This window comes from Accipiter gentilis, chromosome 22 (genome assembly GCF_929443795.1).
Source record: "Accipiter gentilis chromosome 22, bAccGen1.1, whole genome shotgun sequence".
In the NCBI taxonomy this organism is placed as follows: domain Eukaryota; kingdom Metazoa; phylum Chordata; class Aves; order Accipitriformes; family Accipitridae; genus Astur; species Astur gentilis.
This window is the reverse complement of record NC_064901.1, coordinates 3840962-3859119: the sequence shown is the minus strand read 5'-3', so window position 1 is coordinate 3859119 and position 18158 is coordinate 3840962. Positions and strand designations below refer to the sequence as shown.

The 18158-nt window shown below is 50.1% G+C and overlaps 1 protein-coding gene across 2 annotated transcripts; it reads right to left on the bottom strand.

Moving 5' to 3' along the window:
* Positions 1-13393: 13393 nt before the first annotated feature.
* ISCA2 (iron-sulfur cluster assembly 2) lies at positions 13394-14631 on the bottom strand. 2 transcript variants are annotated; one of them, XM_049825642.1, is made up of 4 exons: positions 14551-14631; positions 14227-14395; positions 13973-14088; positions 13394-13779 (listed from the first exon to the last, which is right to left on the bottom strand). In XM_049825642.1, the coding sequence occupies exons 1-4, from the start codon at positions 14610-14612 to the stop codon at positions 13605-13607; spliced, it is 522 nt and encodes a 173-aa protein (XP_049681599.1). In that variant the 5' UTR covers positions 14613-14631; the 3' UTR covers positions 13394-13604. The 2 variants fall into 2 exon arrangements, with proteins under 2 accessions (XP_049681599.1, XP_049681598.1); XM_049825641.1 differs by having other exon boundaries at positions 14515-14627.
* Positions 14632-18158: the final 3527 nt, after the last annotated feature.

Below are 18158 nucleotides of genomic sequence, written 5' to 3'. Positions count from 1 at the left end.
TGTTTGACACCCCTCCTTGGGCCTCAGTGTCTACAGGCATGTTTCATATATTTTTCATATATTTTAATGTATTTTTCAGTATTTTCAAAATAAACATAATTTCCCGCCTGTCGGAGCGTAAGCTAGGACTGTGCGACTGAGGGGCGTTGGTAGTGCTGCATCCTTCATCATGGGCAATCCTCATGAAGGAAAGGGCAGCAGTTTGGCTAAGGTGGTGAGTCCTTAGGATCTGGGAGCATCTGCAACGAGGCCAGCAGCAGGTGGCGAAGAGCAGCAGGTTCACATGGTGCTGTTTCTAGGCTTGTGAAATGCCTAAAAACACCATCAGTCCCTAATGGATCCACAAAATGGAAGAGATTGAGCATTCTTCACATACTGAAAGGCTTTTGGGGAGTCGAGTGCCCCCTCACACAACCCTATGCAAGGCATAGGGCAGAGATTAACCTGGGATGGAGGGTCGTGTGGTGATAAATGTCCTCCTGCCATCAGCCAGGACCAGGCACTGGTGTTCATGGGAGGAAGCCAGGGAGATTTCACCTCCCTTACAAAACTGATGTTAAGTTTTTAAATCAATAGCTTCACCTTCTAAAATGTTCCAGAAGAGCCTGTAACGATTTTTAATCTATTCTAAATGTCAGAACAAACAGCGTTTTCTTCCGAAAGGCTTTGCAGGCAGCAGTGCTGGGAGCCAGACGGGCACTGAGTACAGCTGCTCTGCCTCTCCATCCCTCTGCTCCAGGTTATACAGCTGCCACGGCACCCACTTCGTACCGATCCGTGGTCCTCGGCTGTTGCAAGAAGCCTTGGTCCAGGCTGCAGGCAGGAACCAGCTTTATTTCTTGGGCTATTTTCTATTAAAGCAGGAATAACTACAGAGAGAAGACCTGTGCCCCAGGATGAAGCTTTATCGTTATTTCTTGCTGCTACATATGGCTTAGTTTGGAGCAGCCAGGCCCTGGGGGACGGTTCAGCCCCCAAGAAGGGGAGGGTGTTAATCCTGAAACCTGCTTCGACTTAAGGATAAAGTCCCTGGCAGCTGTCAGGGCTGAGAGGTCCTCAGGGCTCACATCGTGCTCCCACTGCCTTCCTGCAGCCACTGGTTTGGGAGCACTGGTGTCAAGCCTGTTGCAGTGAGACGAGGCATTCCCAGGAGCAAGCTGCTTCAGAGGAGATGCTTTCAGCAGTCCTCTGGTCCCTCTGGGGATTTGCAGACAGCTCGAGTCACATCTGCTGCTTGCTTTTTTCTCTCTTACCTTTGCAGATGCATTTTCCTCACACTTCCTCCACCGAGCCCCTCCTTCCCTCCTCCAGGCTGTGGGAGCAGAAGTGGTGAAGATGGGAAAATGCTGAATTCATGGAAATAGGTCAGACTCTCAGGTGTCCTGGTGTGCCAGAACAGGTTATTAACATGGGCAAGCATTAAGCTGTTTAAGCCATAAAATGATGCAGAGGGTCTTGCCTGGCACTGGCTTTGGTCACCCTCCCGCCTCAAGGGTGTACCTTGTCAACATCTGCTTTATTGAGCTCGAAACAAGCCCAGACAGCCCAGTCCTGCCTAGCATGCGCAATTGTGACATCCACCCCCAACACATGCCCTTAGCCTCTCTAACCTGCCGGGCACCTGGGGTGGGAATTGGGGAAAGAGGTGTAGGCAGCCAAAGCCCTACCGCAGCTGGTGCCTGGCACAGAAGTGCTGCGTGAGACCAGAGGTCTCAGCGTACAATGGTATGCTGCATTGTAAATGGTAATTTCCTCTTGACATCTAATCTTGCTGCTGAAAAGCATGTACACTTCTCAATAGGCCAGGCAGGGATACAGTATTCTGGGCCTGGGCCTGCTCCTCTCCCTCCGATCAGGAAATCATGCACTCATGCTCTCCAAGAATCCCCTTTTGGGAACATCGTTATGCCAGAAACCTCCATGTTTCTCTTTCCCATGCTGAGTGAGCCACTGAAGGATGGCTTTGGCTTATTTATAGTTCCTTTCCCCACCATCACACACTAAAAATGATCAGGGCCCCAGTTTTTACCCCTGCAGCAGAGCCATGGCTTGAGCCAAAGGCAGGAGCAGGCACATCGACCTGCAGGTACCTGTGCCATCCTTCCCACCGTGGGCACAGAGGTGCTGGCAGGAGCCGGGTTGCCGTGAGACCCTAAGGCAGCCACGCAGAGCTGCCCTGGGCACGGCCAGGACCTGCCCAGCCTGTGCCGAGCGTACCCATGCAGCTTGACTCCCCAGGCAATTTTCTGGGGCCTGCCCAGCACTGCCGCACCTCGGATGCCTGTGTTGTGCCCAGGAGGAGGGTATGAAACAGGTTTGGCATGTGCCAAGCTTGCCTCAAAATGCAATTTTCAGGACACCAAACTTTTCAGCCACATTTGTTAGCAAGTTTTGTCTGAAAATGTACAGGATAATTTTTTCCTGAAAATGTCAAAACATTTTGTTTAGACATTTTCTAAATAAGGTAGCTTGGTTTTCTTTCAACTTGACAGTTCCATCTCAAAGCTGACCTATCTTTTAAATTTATTTTTTTTCTAATGCTAAATAATGTGAAACATTTGGGATTCAAATTGACATTTTTATTTTATTTTCTTAAAGTCCCCCCCAGGTTTTCCATTTGGTTTGAAGGAGCAGGTCTCCTCCTTCCTCCTGCCTGTGTGAGGAGGGGTGGGGATGGTTAGCAGATGATGAAATTCACTCTCACCATGCTACCGAGGCTATAGGGAACTCTCCCACGACTCTCTTCTTGCTGGGGCACTGCCTTGGATACCTATAGTCCCCTCCATCACCTGACCCCCATCTCCCACCCTGGGGTTTTACTGCAGTGCTCCATTCCCCCATCCTGGGAATAAAAATCATAGAATCATAGAATCATTTAGGTTGGAAAAGACCTTCAGGATCATCGAGTCCAACCATCAACCATGCTGCTTTCAAGGCTGCCTCTACCTCTCTGGCCCCCACAACATGTTTTTCATTAAAGCCAAAGATTAATTTCTGATGACTTAATTGACTGACAGTGCACCAAGGGTGGGAAAATGGAGCAGTTTGTGGGAGGAGAGGACACAAAATCAGGGGTGGCATCTGTTCGGTATCAGTAACCCCTGCTAGAGCCGGGGGGGGGGGGGCCTGGCTCTGGGGTGCACACAGACCCCCAAAACCTGCCCTGCAGAGACCCTGGGGGCCACACACTCCCATTGCACCCTCATGCCCTGGCCTGGCTGGGGGTGAACTGGGACAGCCCGGGTGCTGCTACCTCCATCAGGAGCATCAGGATGTTCCTTTTCTCATCCCACCCCACCGCTGGCCCAGGATAGGGAGAAACCTTCATTTCCCTCCATTGGCTTCCCTGCTGCAGCTGACACCACTGATTGCTATGGAAACCTGGGGGGATGTGGAGCAGGGGGATGCTGCCAGGCCGGAGGGCTCCCACAGCAGGAAGGGGTCCTGCAGGAGGAGGTGTGATGTGGCGAGGCTGGGCACCTCTGCTGGGGTGAGCCCAGGACCAAGCCCCTGCACGGAGGCAGAGGACAAGCACTGGCTCACCCTCCCTATCCCACTGACAACCCACTGGCTTCGAGGTGCTAGTTATTGCCTACAGAGGATCCTGCGCTTTTCCTCTCTCCATCTCTGCATCAGTCATGACAGAAGCTTGCAGCAGAAAAGCACCTCCCTCGCCAGCTGGGGACTGTTGCCAGATTTTGGCTCCACCAGCCTTTCTTCCCCCAGCAATGTACAGAGGTTTTTCTTATACATGCAGCTCAAAGGCTCTTCTGTTTCACTTTCTTGTGAGGACTATCAAAGTGCTTGCAGACTTTTTTTTCTTTCTTTTTTTTTCTTCTTTTAATGTTTAGCAGCTTTTAAGAGGGGTCCCAGCACAGGCAAGAGGCTCTCATCAGGCACAGGTTCTGCCTCCCCCTCTGAGCAGCAGAAAGGCAGCAGAGAGAGAAAGTCTCTTAATTAGCAAGCCAGTGTCCCCCTTCCTTTCTCTCCCTGCCCAAGCCCCAGCAAAAGGCCACGAGCATCCATCTGGGGCACAAAATCAGCTTCTGATGACAGTACCTCCCTTGGCTAGGCACATACATCTCCTGGCAGCCACATGAAACTTTGAGGAAAACACATTAAAAACTTTCTTCTGCAAAGACACCAAATCGGCTTTATCTACCCTAGGTATGTTTGTAGCCCTCTTTCCTCTTAGTATCTCTTAGTTGTTAATGCAGGCAGACTCCTGCTGCGGCAAGCGTTCTTATCTTGGTATTACAGATCATGAGGTGACACGAGCAAAGGTTGTGAGCAAGCCAGCGATGTTAAGATGAGGTTATCTGTGTAGGCAGGCTCTGAAACAGGGCAATAGCACGGCCTGTACTGGGATCATCAGCCAGAAACATATCGGAGAGGCACACACATAGGGAGTATTAGGCTTTTAAGGACGTCCAGGTTATGTTTCCTTCCTCTCTTCCCCCACTCTCTTTCGCCTGGGGTAAATTCATACAGAGAATATCCTTTCCATTGCTGCTGGCTCTGCCTGTGATGCACACGTGAAGCTGCTTGGGAACAAAATACCCAGCTCTGCAGTGGCTCTGCTAATAAAATGGACCCCTGGGGAACCTGCCATCCCGAGGTACTGGCTGGGCTGCACAGACCTGAGATGGGAAGAGGAGGCTGGTGCTCAGATCGGACCTGAGAGGCTTTAGTAAGGCAGCAGATGACTCACCGTGCTGCCTGAGGCAGGGAAGAAGCCGGCACAAGCCCAAGGGACAGACAAGTGCTGTCTGCAGGCCTCTCCGGGGAGAGGTACAATGGCCCTCACAACAGTTTGGGAGAGGAGGAAGCCAGAAAGGGAGCTGCTCCCTGGCACTCGCATCCCATTTTTATTCAAAAAGGTGGGTATCGTTTTGACTCTTCCCTGAATCCTGGCTTTGATGTGACAACCTGCACAGGGAGGTACAAAAGAGAGGAGGGAGATCTAGAAAATGCTTCGTGCCTGAGCCAGGGTTTAGTTAGACTCCTATAATTAACGACTGTGGCTCTCCTAAGAAAGATCCCAGATGCTTTGCTCTGCAGCCTGCTCTATCAATTTTTCTCTCATGCAACTGACACGCACCAAAACTCATTCCTTTGAGGAAGGGAATGAGTATGTATAAATCAAATGCATCTGGAAAACATGAGCAGGAGGGGAGGGGGCAAAGGGAGCACAGACTCCAAAGGAAGCGACACAGCTTACCATCCCTGTGAGGATGCAGTCAGGTTCCCCTGGGCCAAAGAAGCTTGCAGGGTCATGTGTAGCAAGCCCTTCATCCTGAGCATTAGGTGAGGAGCTCAGGCAGTGAGTGAGACCTCTCTGTGCCCAGCATAGCATCCATACTATACAAGGTGTGCCCTCATTTTGTCTTGAGATAAACAACTATCTCAATAAGCTGTCCTGCTGAACTACTTTGTGTTTGAACTAGCCCCAGGGGACCTAGGACTCCCCTTTCCCCGCCAAGCCCCATTCTTTAAGAAGCCCTCCCAACCTGACACTTCTAGCAGTCTCATCTGCCCTGTAAAATTATCGCATCCAGCATGGATTGAGAGGACATCAACCTGCAACACCCAGCATATTGTAGAAGCGTACATCCTCAAGCAGCAGAAGTCTGGTCCTCAACTCCTTACAACAGGAGCCTTTACTCATTCAGACAATTAGCCCATGCTCCTAAGCATATAACACATTGACCAAGGCTCTCTGTGTACCCTTGCTTTATGGAACTGGTGCCTTTTCTCTAGGCCAGCAGGGCTCAGCCCTTGAAAAGCAGGTAATTTTCCAGTCCTTTGTCAGGTCTGGTTTTCATCTCTGAAACTTTAGCACTTTCTGTTTGCTGAAGGTCCTGCCCCACAAGCTGTTGCCATCCAAAGTTCAGTCAGCATCAAAGCAGAGCAGGTCAGTGGCTTCATGGATCTGGCATCCCCACGGCTGTATCTCAGGGGGACGGCTGCCCAGTGGGCACGGGCACATACTCTGCTCAGCCCCTGAATCCCCTTGGGTCTAGCTGCCTATTTTTGTTCCTCCATCCCATTCACTTTTTCCTACATGAACTACACCCCATCCCTTCACCAGTTCTTGTCTTCTCAGAGGCTCCCAGGTCTCACCAGGTTCTTTTGCCTCTTACTATACGTGGACAGCTGTAAGTGCCCTCCCACCTTCTGACAGCCACATCCATCCACAAACCTGTGCTTCTGCAGCGGAGCTGGGGGAGGCTCAGCAAATACCTCCTGTTGCCTTCCACCCCTGAGCATCTGTCTGGGCTATTCCCTCTTCTCCCATACCAGCCTGTTTTGTCTTCACTCTCTCACAGAGCTTCATTTGATTTGCAGACACAATTTTCTCCCATGTAATTCAGCTCTGCCCTGTGAATTGGCTCTTCACTGATACATTTTTGCTTAGCTCGAAGAGGATTAAGTAACTTCTTTCACCACGGCAGTCCTATTTCTGGCCTATGCTTGTTATCTGGGAACATAGGACAGTAGCAGCAGGGGGAAGCGTTTTATTAAGAGGCCAAGGGATCTGCCACACAGTCCCATTGCTTCCCTGCTCCCCACTAAGCTTTTGCAGGCGCTGGTAGATAAGTTCTGCTAACAATAGCATCGCCCCTTTATTTCTGCCCTTGTCACCAAAGGCAGCTACCGAATTCTTTTTTCCAAACGCTATTAGCTCTTCCCTGAAAAGTTTCTATATTTAACATGAATCTTCCAGGTCTGAAGTTTGTAGCAGGCATGTGTGGGTAGGCGAGGAAGCAAAGGGAAGCCTGTCACACAGCCTGCAGGATGTGCTGCCCAGAGCATCCTCGCCTGGACACAGCACAGGATGCTGGCAAAGAGAATTGACCCTGTGTGCCAAGAAGCTGAACAAGGGGCTGTGTCACTCCCTCAGTCAGTGCCTGCTCAGCTGCTACGGACATGAAGGGAAGAGCCTAAAGCCACCCTGTGGCTGTGCAGCTTTGCAAGCCACAGGAGCAGGGATATGACCAAGCCCACAGGCAAACCTCCTTACAGTTCTAGCCCACGGCACAAGCCTGCCAGCCCACAGCGGTCCTCAGCAGGAAGAGCTCAGGCTGTCCCTGCTCTCACACTGCCATGCAGCAGGACAGCTCCCCACAGCAGCCGGAGGGTAGCCATCACTTCACACACGAGCACATGCAGCAAACCTTCCTCCATACCCTCTGCCACAGCACCTCATGGAGCCAAGCCAGCCAGGTCCAGCACCAGCAGCACATCCACCAGCAAACTTCTGCCCATGCAAACTTACAGTTTGTCCCACTGCTCAGCACCTCAGCTCAGGGAGAACGTCCCCACATTTCAGAGACCATTCTCGGTGTCTTCCAAGGAATAGCTCCCAACCAAACCCTGGCAGCGTGTCCAGGCAGTAATTCTTCCAGGGTGAAATCCTGCAAGTTCAGCCATGTACAGGGCTCTCTGGTCTTTGTTCTCCCCTTGATGAGAACCCAGGCTGATTGTGACAGCTCTTTGTCATGTGCAATCAGCACTGTGGTAGACTACAGCAAGGAAGAGTTGTGCTTGAGCAGCACCTGCCTCACCTGGCTGACCTGTTCTGAAGACTGCATCTGCCTCCATGTAACTCCTAAGCAGACAGAGCTTTATCATCCTCTGCTTCAGCACCTATGAAAGGCTAGTGGGGCAGAAGTGGCAGGAGAGCTCTACCACATCCTCTCCATGGATGACTCTATTGCATCAGGCTAGCACAGTGCAAGACAAGCTTTTTCCCCCTCAGTAACCAAGATTAGACCATGAATAAGAGGAATTAGCTAAAGGTCAAGCCAGCTAGAACAAGAATAATGAACACAGGCTTAAAGAACAGCTGTGTGCAATTGCTCAAAGTACAGCAAATTCTATCCTTTTTTTGACTCAGTGGCTGGGGAAGGCAGAGATGTTAGCAGTAGCCAAGAGCAATTCTGGCTGGGGGACTGCAAGACCCGTCATACAGCAAACACCTGGTTTCTCTGCCCTACACCCCGAGTCACACATAAAACAGACAAGCATCACCTTTGATCCCTCTCTCTGATGGGTGTGACCTCCTGGAGCAGTCCATGCTGCCCCCCTTGCAATAAGTCCATGCTTGCCTCCCTTGTTCCTGAAGTTAATGTGATGTGCCCTGGTGCCTCCAGTCAAAGCAGACAAATGCCACTCCTGAGAGCCTTAGACCCCATAATTAACCCTTGTCCCTTTGGACCAAAAGGAGCTGGGACACATTGACTTTCAGAACCTGTTGGAAAGTTCAGTTAACTTCAAGGACCTTTTCTGGGAGCATTAGTTGAGGAAACAAAGAGCTCAGAGAAGAGCTGGAACATTGTCATCAAATTGTTCTGAATGTCTCTATTTTTAGAAGGGTGAAAGAGAGGAGCTGAAGACAATACCTTGGAGCCCCAGCACACGGGATGGCGGCAGTAGTCACAGGCCTCTCTCAGCCCGAAGCCTGAGTCAGAGGAGGAAAGGGGGTGGTGATGATGATGGTGGTAGCATCTTTCTCTTCCTTTTTTTTTTTTATTTTTTTAAGAGATGAAGTTCCATTTTCACCACCCCACCCCCATGGTCAGAAAATGAGACCCACAGATAGAGCTGAAGATAATGGCAGGTTGCCATGGAAATGTGCATTTAGTCTCACTGTTACCATGGCAACTGAAAGACATACCATTCTGTTCCTCTGAAGGATGCCAAAGGTAAATGAGCACTGATTAAAACAGGGGCACAAACTTGGGCTCTAATCAACCACAAAGACTAGGGCCATAAACTCTATTGCTCAAGCAGGAAATACTAAGAGCCATACAAATGCTGGGAAGGCCAGAGGCAGGAAGCACTCTGCACAGACTGCTCCCCACAGGGCAAGGAATCACAGCCTTGGAGTAATGGCCCATCTTGCTGTCATTCAGCTGCCTCACCACAGCGTTTCTATCCACAGCTGGATGCTAAACCCACCGCAACTCCATGATCTACTGAGCTGTTTCCTAAGCAGGTATCTGCACAGATCAAAGCCAGTTGCATCCTAATCCTGGAAACCATGCAGAGCAAACATATTCCTCAGAACCCAGCAAGATCCAAACTGCACCATCAATCCTATACCTAGCCCCTAAGGGTGTTTGGTTCAAGGATTCAACCTCTTAAAAAAAAAAAGGCGGGGGGGGGGGGGGGCAATAAAAAGATTACCCAAATGGAAGAATTTGATAAAATACAGGTGGGTGCAGTTTATTCTCACCAATGCTCAGTCTGCTTGAATTGTGGTTCTTTTTCTAGGCTGCATGACAGTCATATCAAACACACCATTACGGAACATTATCCATTTATCTGCTGCCAGTCTCTCCAGCAGCTACAGCCCATTCCAGAGGAGCATGGTGAACGCTGGACAAGAGCTTCAGCTGGTGTGGCAAAGTCAAAAAGGTCAACATCCTATCACACCCTCTGCTAATGAACCAGACTGCTGTGTTTGCTAGTGGAGAAGGTGTGTGGTTCGGTCCTCAAGCATGTGCTGTAGCAGCTCATCCTGGAAATGCAGCACACTTGCTCTGAACTCAATAAAGTCCTCTGGCCAGTCCCAGCTAACTGTGTGAGTAGTGGGGTTTATACTGCTCTTTTTTTTACTGATACAAAAGCATTCGCCTTCACAGTGTGGGACACAGACAAGAGAAACCTTCTTTCATGCACTTTTGCCTTCCTGTAACTGCCTCCTCCACCATTCAACCATTCAGTGATTCCTCTCCCAGGTGCTGGATTCAGGCAAGCCCTAAGGTCGCAGGAAATTACACTGGGGGGAGGGGGAGCAGAAGCCCTGGTGGGTGTCATCTGGGGGGTACTGGCTCCTCAGCCCTAGCTGTCTTCCTGATTCACCCAACAGCTCTGTACAGACGTACAATTTCACAAGGGAAAGGACTGAGCTTAGGGAAATTTTGCAGATAAAAATTTGGGGGTCAGAGGGCCAGTTGTTCTGCTAACGTCTACCCCAGGCTGGCCCTCAGTCTTATAAGAGCCACTCACCCCCAAACACTCTTTGTAGCAAGTAGTACCACACAGAAGCCCAGCAAGGCGAGCACGGCATTCTCATACGTATCCCTAAACCACGAGAAAAGAGACATGACAAAAATCTGCCATTTCTCTACCACTGCCTGGCTTGAAGCCTGGAAGAGGGACCCACAGTTAATAGGCGATGGTAGATACCTAATTTGAAGAACAGAGCCAGTCACAGGCTGAGGATGTGCTGGTTGTCTACTAACAAGTCCCTGCAGAGCTCCAACAAGCCGTCGCGAAAGTAAGGATTTCTATTTCATCCTCTTCTACCCGCCTGTCAGTGACACTGATGATTGTGCCCTTTTCCCTTGAAGTTTCGTCTTAACGTAGGTTGCCATAAATATCTTTCTTGATCCTTGATTCCTTGTCAGGTGGGTGAACTGAGAGAATCCTCCTTCTTCATGTGGGAGCAGAGAAAGAATTTCCACTGCAGTTTCTCATTTGCCATGAAGCGAAGGCGGCACCTCCAGCTCCGTACTCCTGCTTTTTCTCCGTGGTTCAGTGCAAGGGCTCCCACCTATCCCCACACTGCAGGCCCCTCACAGGCATGCCTTGCCAGTCCCTCACAGGCCAGGCAGAACCACATCTCCTGTCTAATCTTCTGCACCCTTCTTTTGGCACTGCTGGTCTTACCCCACAGCCTACAGTGTGGTGCCATTTTTGCCCCCTAAGGCTATTCAGTGTACAAACCTTGACAGGTGGTGGTTTTTTTCTTCCATAAGAGCCAGGAGCTAGCCTTTTCTGCCTACACAGCCAAAATTCACCAACGTCGCCTTCACCACCCTCTGCTAACAGGACCCCCTTTGCTGACTTGCTAATGTGGACAGAAGTGTTCAATGTCTGATGTACAGACAGACTTTTTTAAGAGTCAGGAGGACTCTGGAGGTGACAGACAGCCCTTTGCACCCATTCCCTCCTGGGAACTGGAAGACTAATAGCTTTGGCCAGTAGATCACAGCTGCTCCCAGGAAGCAGGACTAGGAGGCCAAGAGCAACATGTACAGCTGGAACCTCTCCAGCTCCTAGCAGTTTCTCTGATCTAGAGACCACACTGCTGCAATACCAGATGAACTCAGCTTGCCTCCAAAACAGGCAGCTGCAAAGAAACTTTCGCTCTTGCCTAGGCCCTGCATGGAGCAGATCCAACCTCATCCCAGACAGAAGTCAAAATGCCTGTGTATGTTCAGCACAGCAACACCCAAGTAGTAAGGGGTCCACCTAGTGCAGTTAGAGCAGTACTGCCAGAACCGCAGGCAGAGCAAGCCACACATGCAAGCTTCCCCATCAGCCCAGCAATGCTGCTGGTGGCACTGGTGGGGACCCTAAGCCTCATCCTCTGTATAGTTAGTCCCTGGGAGGGAGAGGCAGATTCTCTGAAAGGGGTGGCACTGCACTCCACTCCAGCACTTGCTTGATTTACTTCATCAGTGTAGTATGAGTGAGGGCAGGTGGAACCTGGCTAGGTTGAACAGAGACAGCGTATTTACATTTACTAAGAAAAGTAATTCAAGATGAAGGCTGCATGCCTACAGGGGCTGAAGGCAGGCTTTAGTTTAGGGGAAAAAACCACCTTGGTAGCTACTGGTTTGCTACCTCCCCAGCACTACTCCTGCACTTTTAATTCCCATGAAAGATCCTGAAAGAGACTTAACCAAGGTCAGACTGTGTGAAATGGATCAAGAACAGATCTGTACTTCCTGGTTCAGAAAGCAATTCCTCCCACCAACTTTCATTGCTCAGTTATCCCAGCTGAAAGAAAAGGAGTTTATCTAATGTTTTCTACCTACACAAGCTTGTAGGTCTTACACTTTTCAAAGGCAGTTCTGGATGACATCACATTCAAGACCTGGGAGCATAAGGGTAGGGCCAAAACATCCTGCAAGGGTTTAGACAAGTCTTTTAATCACATCCTTTTCCTCCCCTTTAAAAAAATGGGACAGTGCTACATTCAGCTCCCTCTGATAGCAACATAACTCGGTAGAACTTGTTGACTGCAGGAAACGGAAATGCAAAGGGCTAAACAAAAAGAGCTGCTGCTCCAAATCCCATCCATATTCCCCATGTGACAGTCAGAGCAGATCACACACAAACTCCCGTAACTTCTACGGATGAAACTAAAACTAGTTATCAACCTTCTGAATGCTAGAAATCAATAGGCAAATCAGTGCTGTACATATGCACTGCTGATTAGTTTAGAAAGGCATTTGGGAAGCTTAACAACAAAAGTGCCTGTGGCACAGAGTCTTAAAAAGCTCATGGTTTGCCATAAGCAGTTTCCTTGAGACCAAAGTCATGCAGTGTTCCCACACTCATGTGAAAGACTCAAGTCTTAGACAATTTGGTTATGATCAGATAAAACATAAGAAAGGGAACAAAAATAGCTTCCCCATCTCTCCTTTCACCCAGAAGCAGGTGAATCACTTTGATTTAAAAGACATCTAGTGGTAGATAAAAAACTACAGAAAACAACTAATCAGAAGGATGTTGTTCTGGAAACTTCGAGATTTCCCATTCTATGGGAGTTTCAGAAAGGAAAGGAGCTATTTCATTCTTTCATCAAACCAGGCAAAAGTTAGACAGAGATTAAACAGTGAAGCAAGTTATGGAAAAGATTCTCAGACAACTAAGTCAAAAGGACTTGAGGACCCTTAAGCAGTACTTCAGATCTTCCTCTGCCTGTGTCACCCGAACTTCCCTTCCTGCTGGCACAGGAAGGCAGCAGACACACTATGAAACCCAAGAGTTTGTATGACCTAAAATTCCAAGCCAGGTTTAGGAACAGCCTAAAATGGCACTGGGGGATGGATGGCTGTGTATTTTATTTTTATATATATACACAAGCTTTTTTTTTTTTTTTTTAAAAGAAAAGAAATAAGCTACTAATTCTTCCTACCTCAATTTTTTTTAGTTTCACTTACTCTAAACAAGTAAACACTTTCATCCCAGGGACTGACAGCAAAACCACTGTAGGTTCCTGGGACCAAGAGAAGCCTGCTGGGTAAGAGAACAGTGAAATATCTGGAAAAGCCCACTGTGAGTTGGGAAGTGGAGAGTCAACAATACTGGGAGGTATATAGGAGAAAAAGAGTTCGAGTCCCGTTCAGCTGGAAGACAAGGAATAAGCAACAGTAGCCTGAAAGAACCCAGATTCTACCCGTCTGAGAATGCATGAGCAATACCAATCAAACACTTTCTTTTACTAGGAACTTTCAATAAACACACACACATATATACAGCCTTCTCTTGCAGAGACAAGCAGTTAAGTGGTTCCATATTCAGGACAGGGTAGGCAAGTCAGCACCACCTGGCCAGTGGTTCACAAGGCGCTGAAGATGTTCCCGTGTGCGTGCTCACAGCTACTTCATGTTTCTGAAGGGAAGGCCAACAAGTCTTTCAGATAGGCTCAGTGCAGACACACACACAGCTGGAGTCATATGTAACAGCTGTGTTACAGGATAAGGGAGATGAGAGGGAGCAGCTAGGAAAACAACAAGCAAAAACCCTCTGAAGACTGCCAGGAAGTCTCTGCAGACAGTGTCCATCCATGGGAAGTCCAGTCAGAATTTGACAGAGAAGGAAGTCCCACATGAGCAACCCTTCTCTGCCTGGGGGTTGCTCACCACCTGGAAGGAGCTGCGAATCAGCTCCTGGCTGAAGTCCACCATGGAACCTTTGACAAAGGCCAGGCTGTCCACATCCACGACCACACGGGCACCACCTTGTTCAAACACCCTGCAGAAAAGCAGCATATTTAACCATTAACTGTGCTGCAGACCCAACAGAGAAGCACTGCGTGAGCACTTTCCTTATCTCACAGGCTTCCTCCCTTCAACGCAAGGTACTGTCACATCACACACCCCCTTCTCATCACCTTTGCAAAGAACAGTCACACCTGACCACCACCACTACACCCCTTTGCCCTTGCCTGTCATCAGGATTGATAACTGTGTCCAAGGAAAACTTGTACTGGAATCCAGAGCAGCCACCTCCTTCCACCTGCAGCCTGAGAAACTCTGAGCCTTCTGTAATCTCCAGCAGCCTCTGCAAAGGAGGAAAGAATTAAAAGACCTGCTGAACAAACTGGCAAACACTCAAACGCCTCCCCTATGTGCCCACAGCAGAGCAGGCAGCTTGGAAATCCCTCCAAGAGGCACCCGAGCTGCCTCCCGAGGTCCCTACCTTCACGCAGCTCTCGCTGAGGAAGACCTGTCCCTCGCTGGGGTCACTCTCCGTCGGACCCGGCTGGGAGAAGGACGATGCCCACCGCAGCGGGGGGCCAACCGCATAGGCAGGGCGCGGCAGGGGCCTCGGCAGCGCTCGTCCTCTGCGCAGCGGAGCGGGACACCAGCTGTCTCAGGGAGAGGGGAGGAAAGGAGCAGCCTCAGAGGGGTCCCCGCCACCGGGCGGCGCGACCGGCCCCGGCCCCCGCCACCCCCTGCCGCACAGCGGGGAGACTCGGCGCCCTACCCGAGGGGACCGAGCGGGCCCGCCGCGGAGCGGTACCTCCTCAGCCGGCCGCCCAACGCCAACTTCCACCAGCCCCTCAGAGCCCCCGGCGCCGCCATACTGCCCCCGACGCCCGCCTCAGCGCCCCGCCCCCGCCCGCCCATTGGCTGCCCGCCGCCGCCGCTTCCGGCGAGGGCCGCCATGGCGCCCGCCGAGGCGGAAGTGCTGAGCCGGTGGAGTTGCTAGGGGCAACGCGCTGCCCGCCCCGCCGGGCGGGCCCGGCCGGCGCGGTGCGTCCCCGGCAAAGGCACGGAGCCGCCGTTAGTCCTTGGGGGTGTTTGCTTTCACAAGCGGTGACGCTCACGCAGGGAAATAAGCAGTAACAAGCCAGTAAAGAGCAATGCAATAAATAAGGCAGCGCTCTCTAGCAGAGCGTGTTTGTCCTGGAATTAGCTGTGAGGGTTATTTAGCCCGAACAGAACCCAGAGACCCCGAGGGGGATCAAGGAGCCGCCGCGGGGGGAGTTAGGCGAGCAGGGGAGCAAACGCAGGGCCCGACTGAAGGGGTTTTGGGGTTTTTCCCCGGTCCTGGCTTTTCTGGTTTGCTCTCCTTTACCAGGCAGGGGCTTAGCTCAGACACCCCGCGGGGGGATTAGTGCTCAGCCTCCCGCGCTCCCCCACCGTCCCTCCCGTCCCCTCCGCTCCTGGCTTCCCCCCTGCCGGAGCCGGGCCCCCGGCAGCCCGGCCGGCCCTGCCCTGTAGCCGCCTGAGGGACGTTTCCTTCGGCGGTTTCACCTCCTCCCCATCATCTGCCGTGTGACAGCGGTCTGGCCGGTCGCTCACGGATGCGCCCACGGTTAAGGGTCTTAATCTCTTTCTTGCTCATGTGCTTCTGGGGGAGGAATCCTGTTCCTCGCCCCCGGCCAGGCCTGTGGAGAGTCACACAGTGGGATGGCGGAGGGAAACCAGTCATCCCAGCGGGAGAGGGTGACTGAACGTCAGGGGACCCTGTGACGGTTTGCTTTCTCACCCGTCCTGCTCCAAGCAAGGCGATGATGCTTTTGCAACCACGTGCTTTTGCTTATTTGTCCCACCCTGAGCATGTGAATAAAGACTTGTTTGAGCTGTTTACTCTTGCTTGCTCTTGGGTGAACTCTGACGACGTTAGGATAAAGCCAGGAAAGTATCAAAGGCAGAGTCCGGGGGGGAGGGGGGGAAGGCTGGTATCAATGTAGGTACCTGCAGTGGCTGATGAATCTCCATCAGAACACTTAATGTTTTTAAAAACATATTGGGGTGTTTCTCCAGTTATTATCAATGTGGCATCCCAAAAGCAGACAAATCCGAAGGAGCAAATCAAGAACTCTGGGAGAAAAGGCGGGGGATCGTGCCTGCTTTCCATACAGCAGCAGCTTTCCTTCTCTCTCCTGCAGGGTGTATTAGACCGATCCTACTGTATTTCCTTGTCTTGTGACTGTAGTCACTGTCAGCGCCTTTTGGAGAATGGATATAGCCCCAGAAAACAGACACTCTTACTTTCTAATTGCCTTCATTTTTACCAGTGTTAAGTGTCCGAAGTGTGACAAGTACCTTCAAGGCACTTCGGGATGTTGCTCAGATCATTACTGCAGACTGAAAGAATGAGAAAGCCATCTGGCCTTACTCAGAGTTAATTTAATCTAATTAATAATCCATTATGCTGATGAGTGACTCAGGTGCTGGGGGCAAATTTTTTGAGCAGCTAGGAGAGGTGGGTGTAACTAAGGAGAACAGCTATTTCTTTGTACCTCTTTCTTACTGTTGGGCTGGTTTTTGCTTCTGCTAGCTGCGTATTATGGTGGTGTTTTTCTCTCACCCAGAGTTATAGTCCAGGTTTTCTTCCTTCCTGGGCTGTGATTTTGTTGGTCATCTTGTTCCTGACAGCTTAGTGTAACCTGGTGTTAAGTTTGGTTGTGTTTTGTTTTCCCCTTCTTATTCTGGTCTGGGGTATCTGGGTTTGGGGAGTTCCTTTAGCTCTCTTTAAGCACACTGTATTGAACAGATTTGTCTGTGAGCTGAATTCTCTAGGTATTTTTCTCTACTCTTCTCTGCAATGTGTATGCTTAAATCACCTTTTATCTGTTTTGGTGGAAGGCTGAACTTGTTTCAGTGCTTCAGAAACCGGTGATAATAAAGCCTCTGGTGTGGTGTTGAATCCAAGAGCGGATTGTGATGCATTTTGATGTGAATTCTGACAGTCTGTAGCAAAAGGAGCATGTTCTGGCTGAAAGAATGGTAAAATTGATTAGTCTCTGTATGTGGATTTTCTTGAGAACCTGACTTCTGTATTCACTGCTGCTGTAGTGCCTGCAGGTGCATCTGTTTACTGAGCTGCAAGTGCAATGCTGTTAGAGGGATTTGGATTCATTGGGTGTAGGTAGCTCATAAAGTGGAACCTTAGACTTTTTCCTCATGTAATAGAGTTGGTTGGATTACAGAAATGAAGAACTTGAGTATCAGTCTTGCTGGAAAGAATTTATCGGTTGGCTTTCTTAGCCTTTTCCCCTAATGTTTCTGCACCTTAGCACAGGCTCCCTGAGATGTCGGTAATCTGGGAGGAGCCCTGTCTGCAAAATAATGAGACCAGCCTAAAGCTGAATCAAGTCTTTCTGGAGTATTTGGGGCTCCAAGGTGACCTGGAGGCCCATGTCCTGTATCAGATGTTGAAAGGGGCATGTGCCTAAAAGCAAGGTCTGTTTGGCCTATAATGCTTATGCTGCCCTGGGCAATCAAAGCTTTAGTGCTGTTATTGCAAAACTGGCATGATGGTAATGCATGATACCAGCTAAAAACCTTGGGCAGAAGGTTTCTGCTTCTTTCTGTGTAAAGGCCTTGGCTGTAATTTTACAAACTTATGCTTCTTAGGCTTTTTATTAATCCAGGTCTGGGGGGGAATAGATGTGTTAATTTTGATCCTAGATTCAATGATTCTTAGTTCAAAGCCTTTGAAATACATGTAGAGTTGTATGTGCGTAGTCACTGCTACTGTGCAAAAGCATCTGTGAAGAGAAGATATCTGTTGAGCCGTTTCACAGGGAGGCTTCCCGATTTAATGCATTGTGGAATTTGCTCCCAAGCATGACAGTGCTTATCCTGTGAATGTGTGACAGCAGTTTATGGTGTTGCTCTGACCCTACTGCACTTCTGTTCCCTGCAGTCAGATAGGCGGCTTTGCTTACCATCTGTAAGACTTGAAGGATGGGGAGAAGAAAAGCCTTTCTAAGGGCATGAGTTCCCATGTGCAAGGAAAAGACTTTATCTGGGTCGGTTATGAAGTGTGCTAGGTGGACTTAAATATACGGTTTAGTCTCAGCAGGGTCTTTGGGGTTTTTTGAGGCCTCTACAAACCGAATGCTTACTTGGAATCCTTTAAAAAAAAAAAAAGCACCCCACACCCCTTTCTGAAGGAAGGGATCCCTTTTCTTCTGAAGAGCTAAACTGCTCAGCAGAGACACATGAGAGCAAGTCCTGCTCAGTCCTGCTAACACCTCTGGGGTTTCTGGTGTGACACCCTTTCTGGAGAGCCTGAGCAAAGCGTGGGGGTTTCACCTCTGAGTCACTTGGCAGCGCAGCTGAAGCTGAGTAGGCAGACACCTCACTGGGACAGAGGTCTGAAGGGGGGAAGCT

Bases quoted from the DNA above. Each gene is read 5' to 3' on its own strand.
- ISCA2 (XM_049825641.1), bottom strand. From the start codon at position 14,612: ATGGCGGCGCCGGGGGCTCTGAGGGGCTGGTGGAAGTTGGCGTTGGGC. The intron at 14,089-14,226 runs GTAGGGACCTCG...CCTCCTTTGCAG, and splicing joins TCAGCGAGAGCTGCGTGAAG to AGGCTGCTGGAGATTACAGA. The intron at 13,780-13,972 runs GCAAGGGCAAAG...GCTTTTCTGCAG, and splicing joins GTTATCAATCCTGATGACAG to GGTGTTTGAACAAGGTGGTG.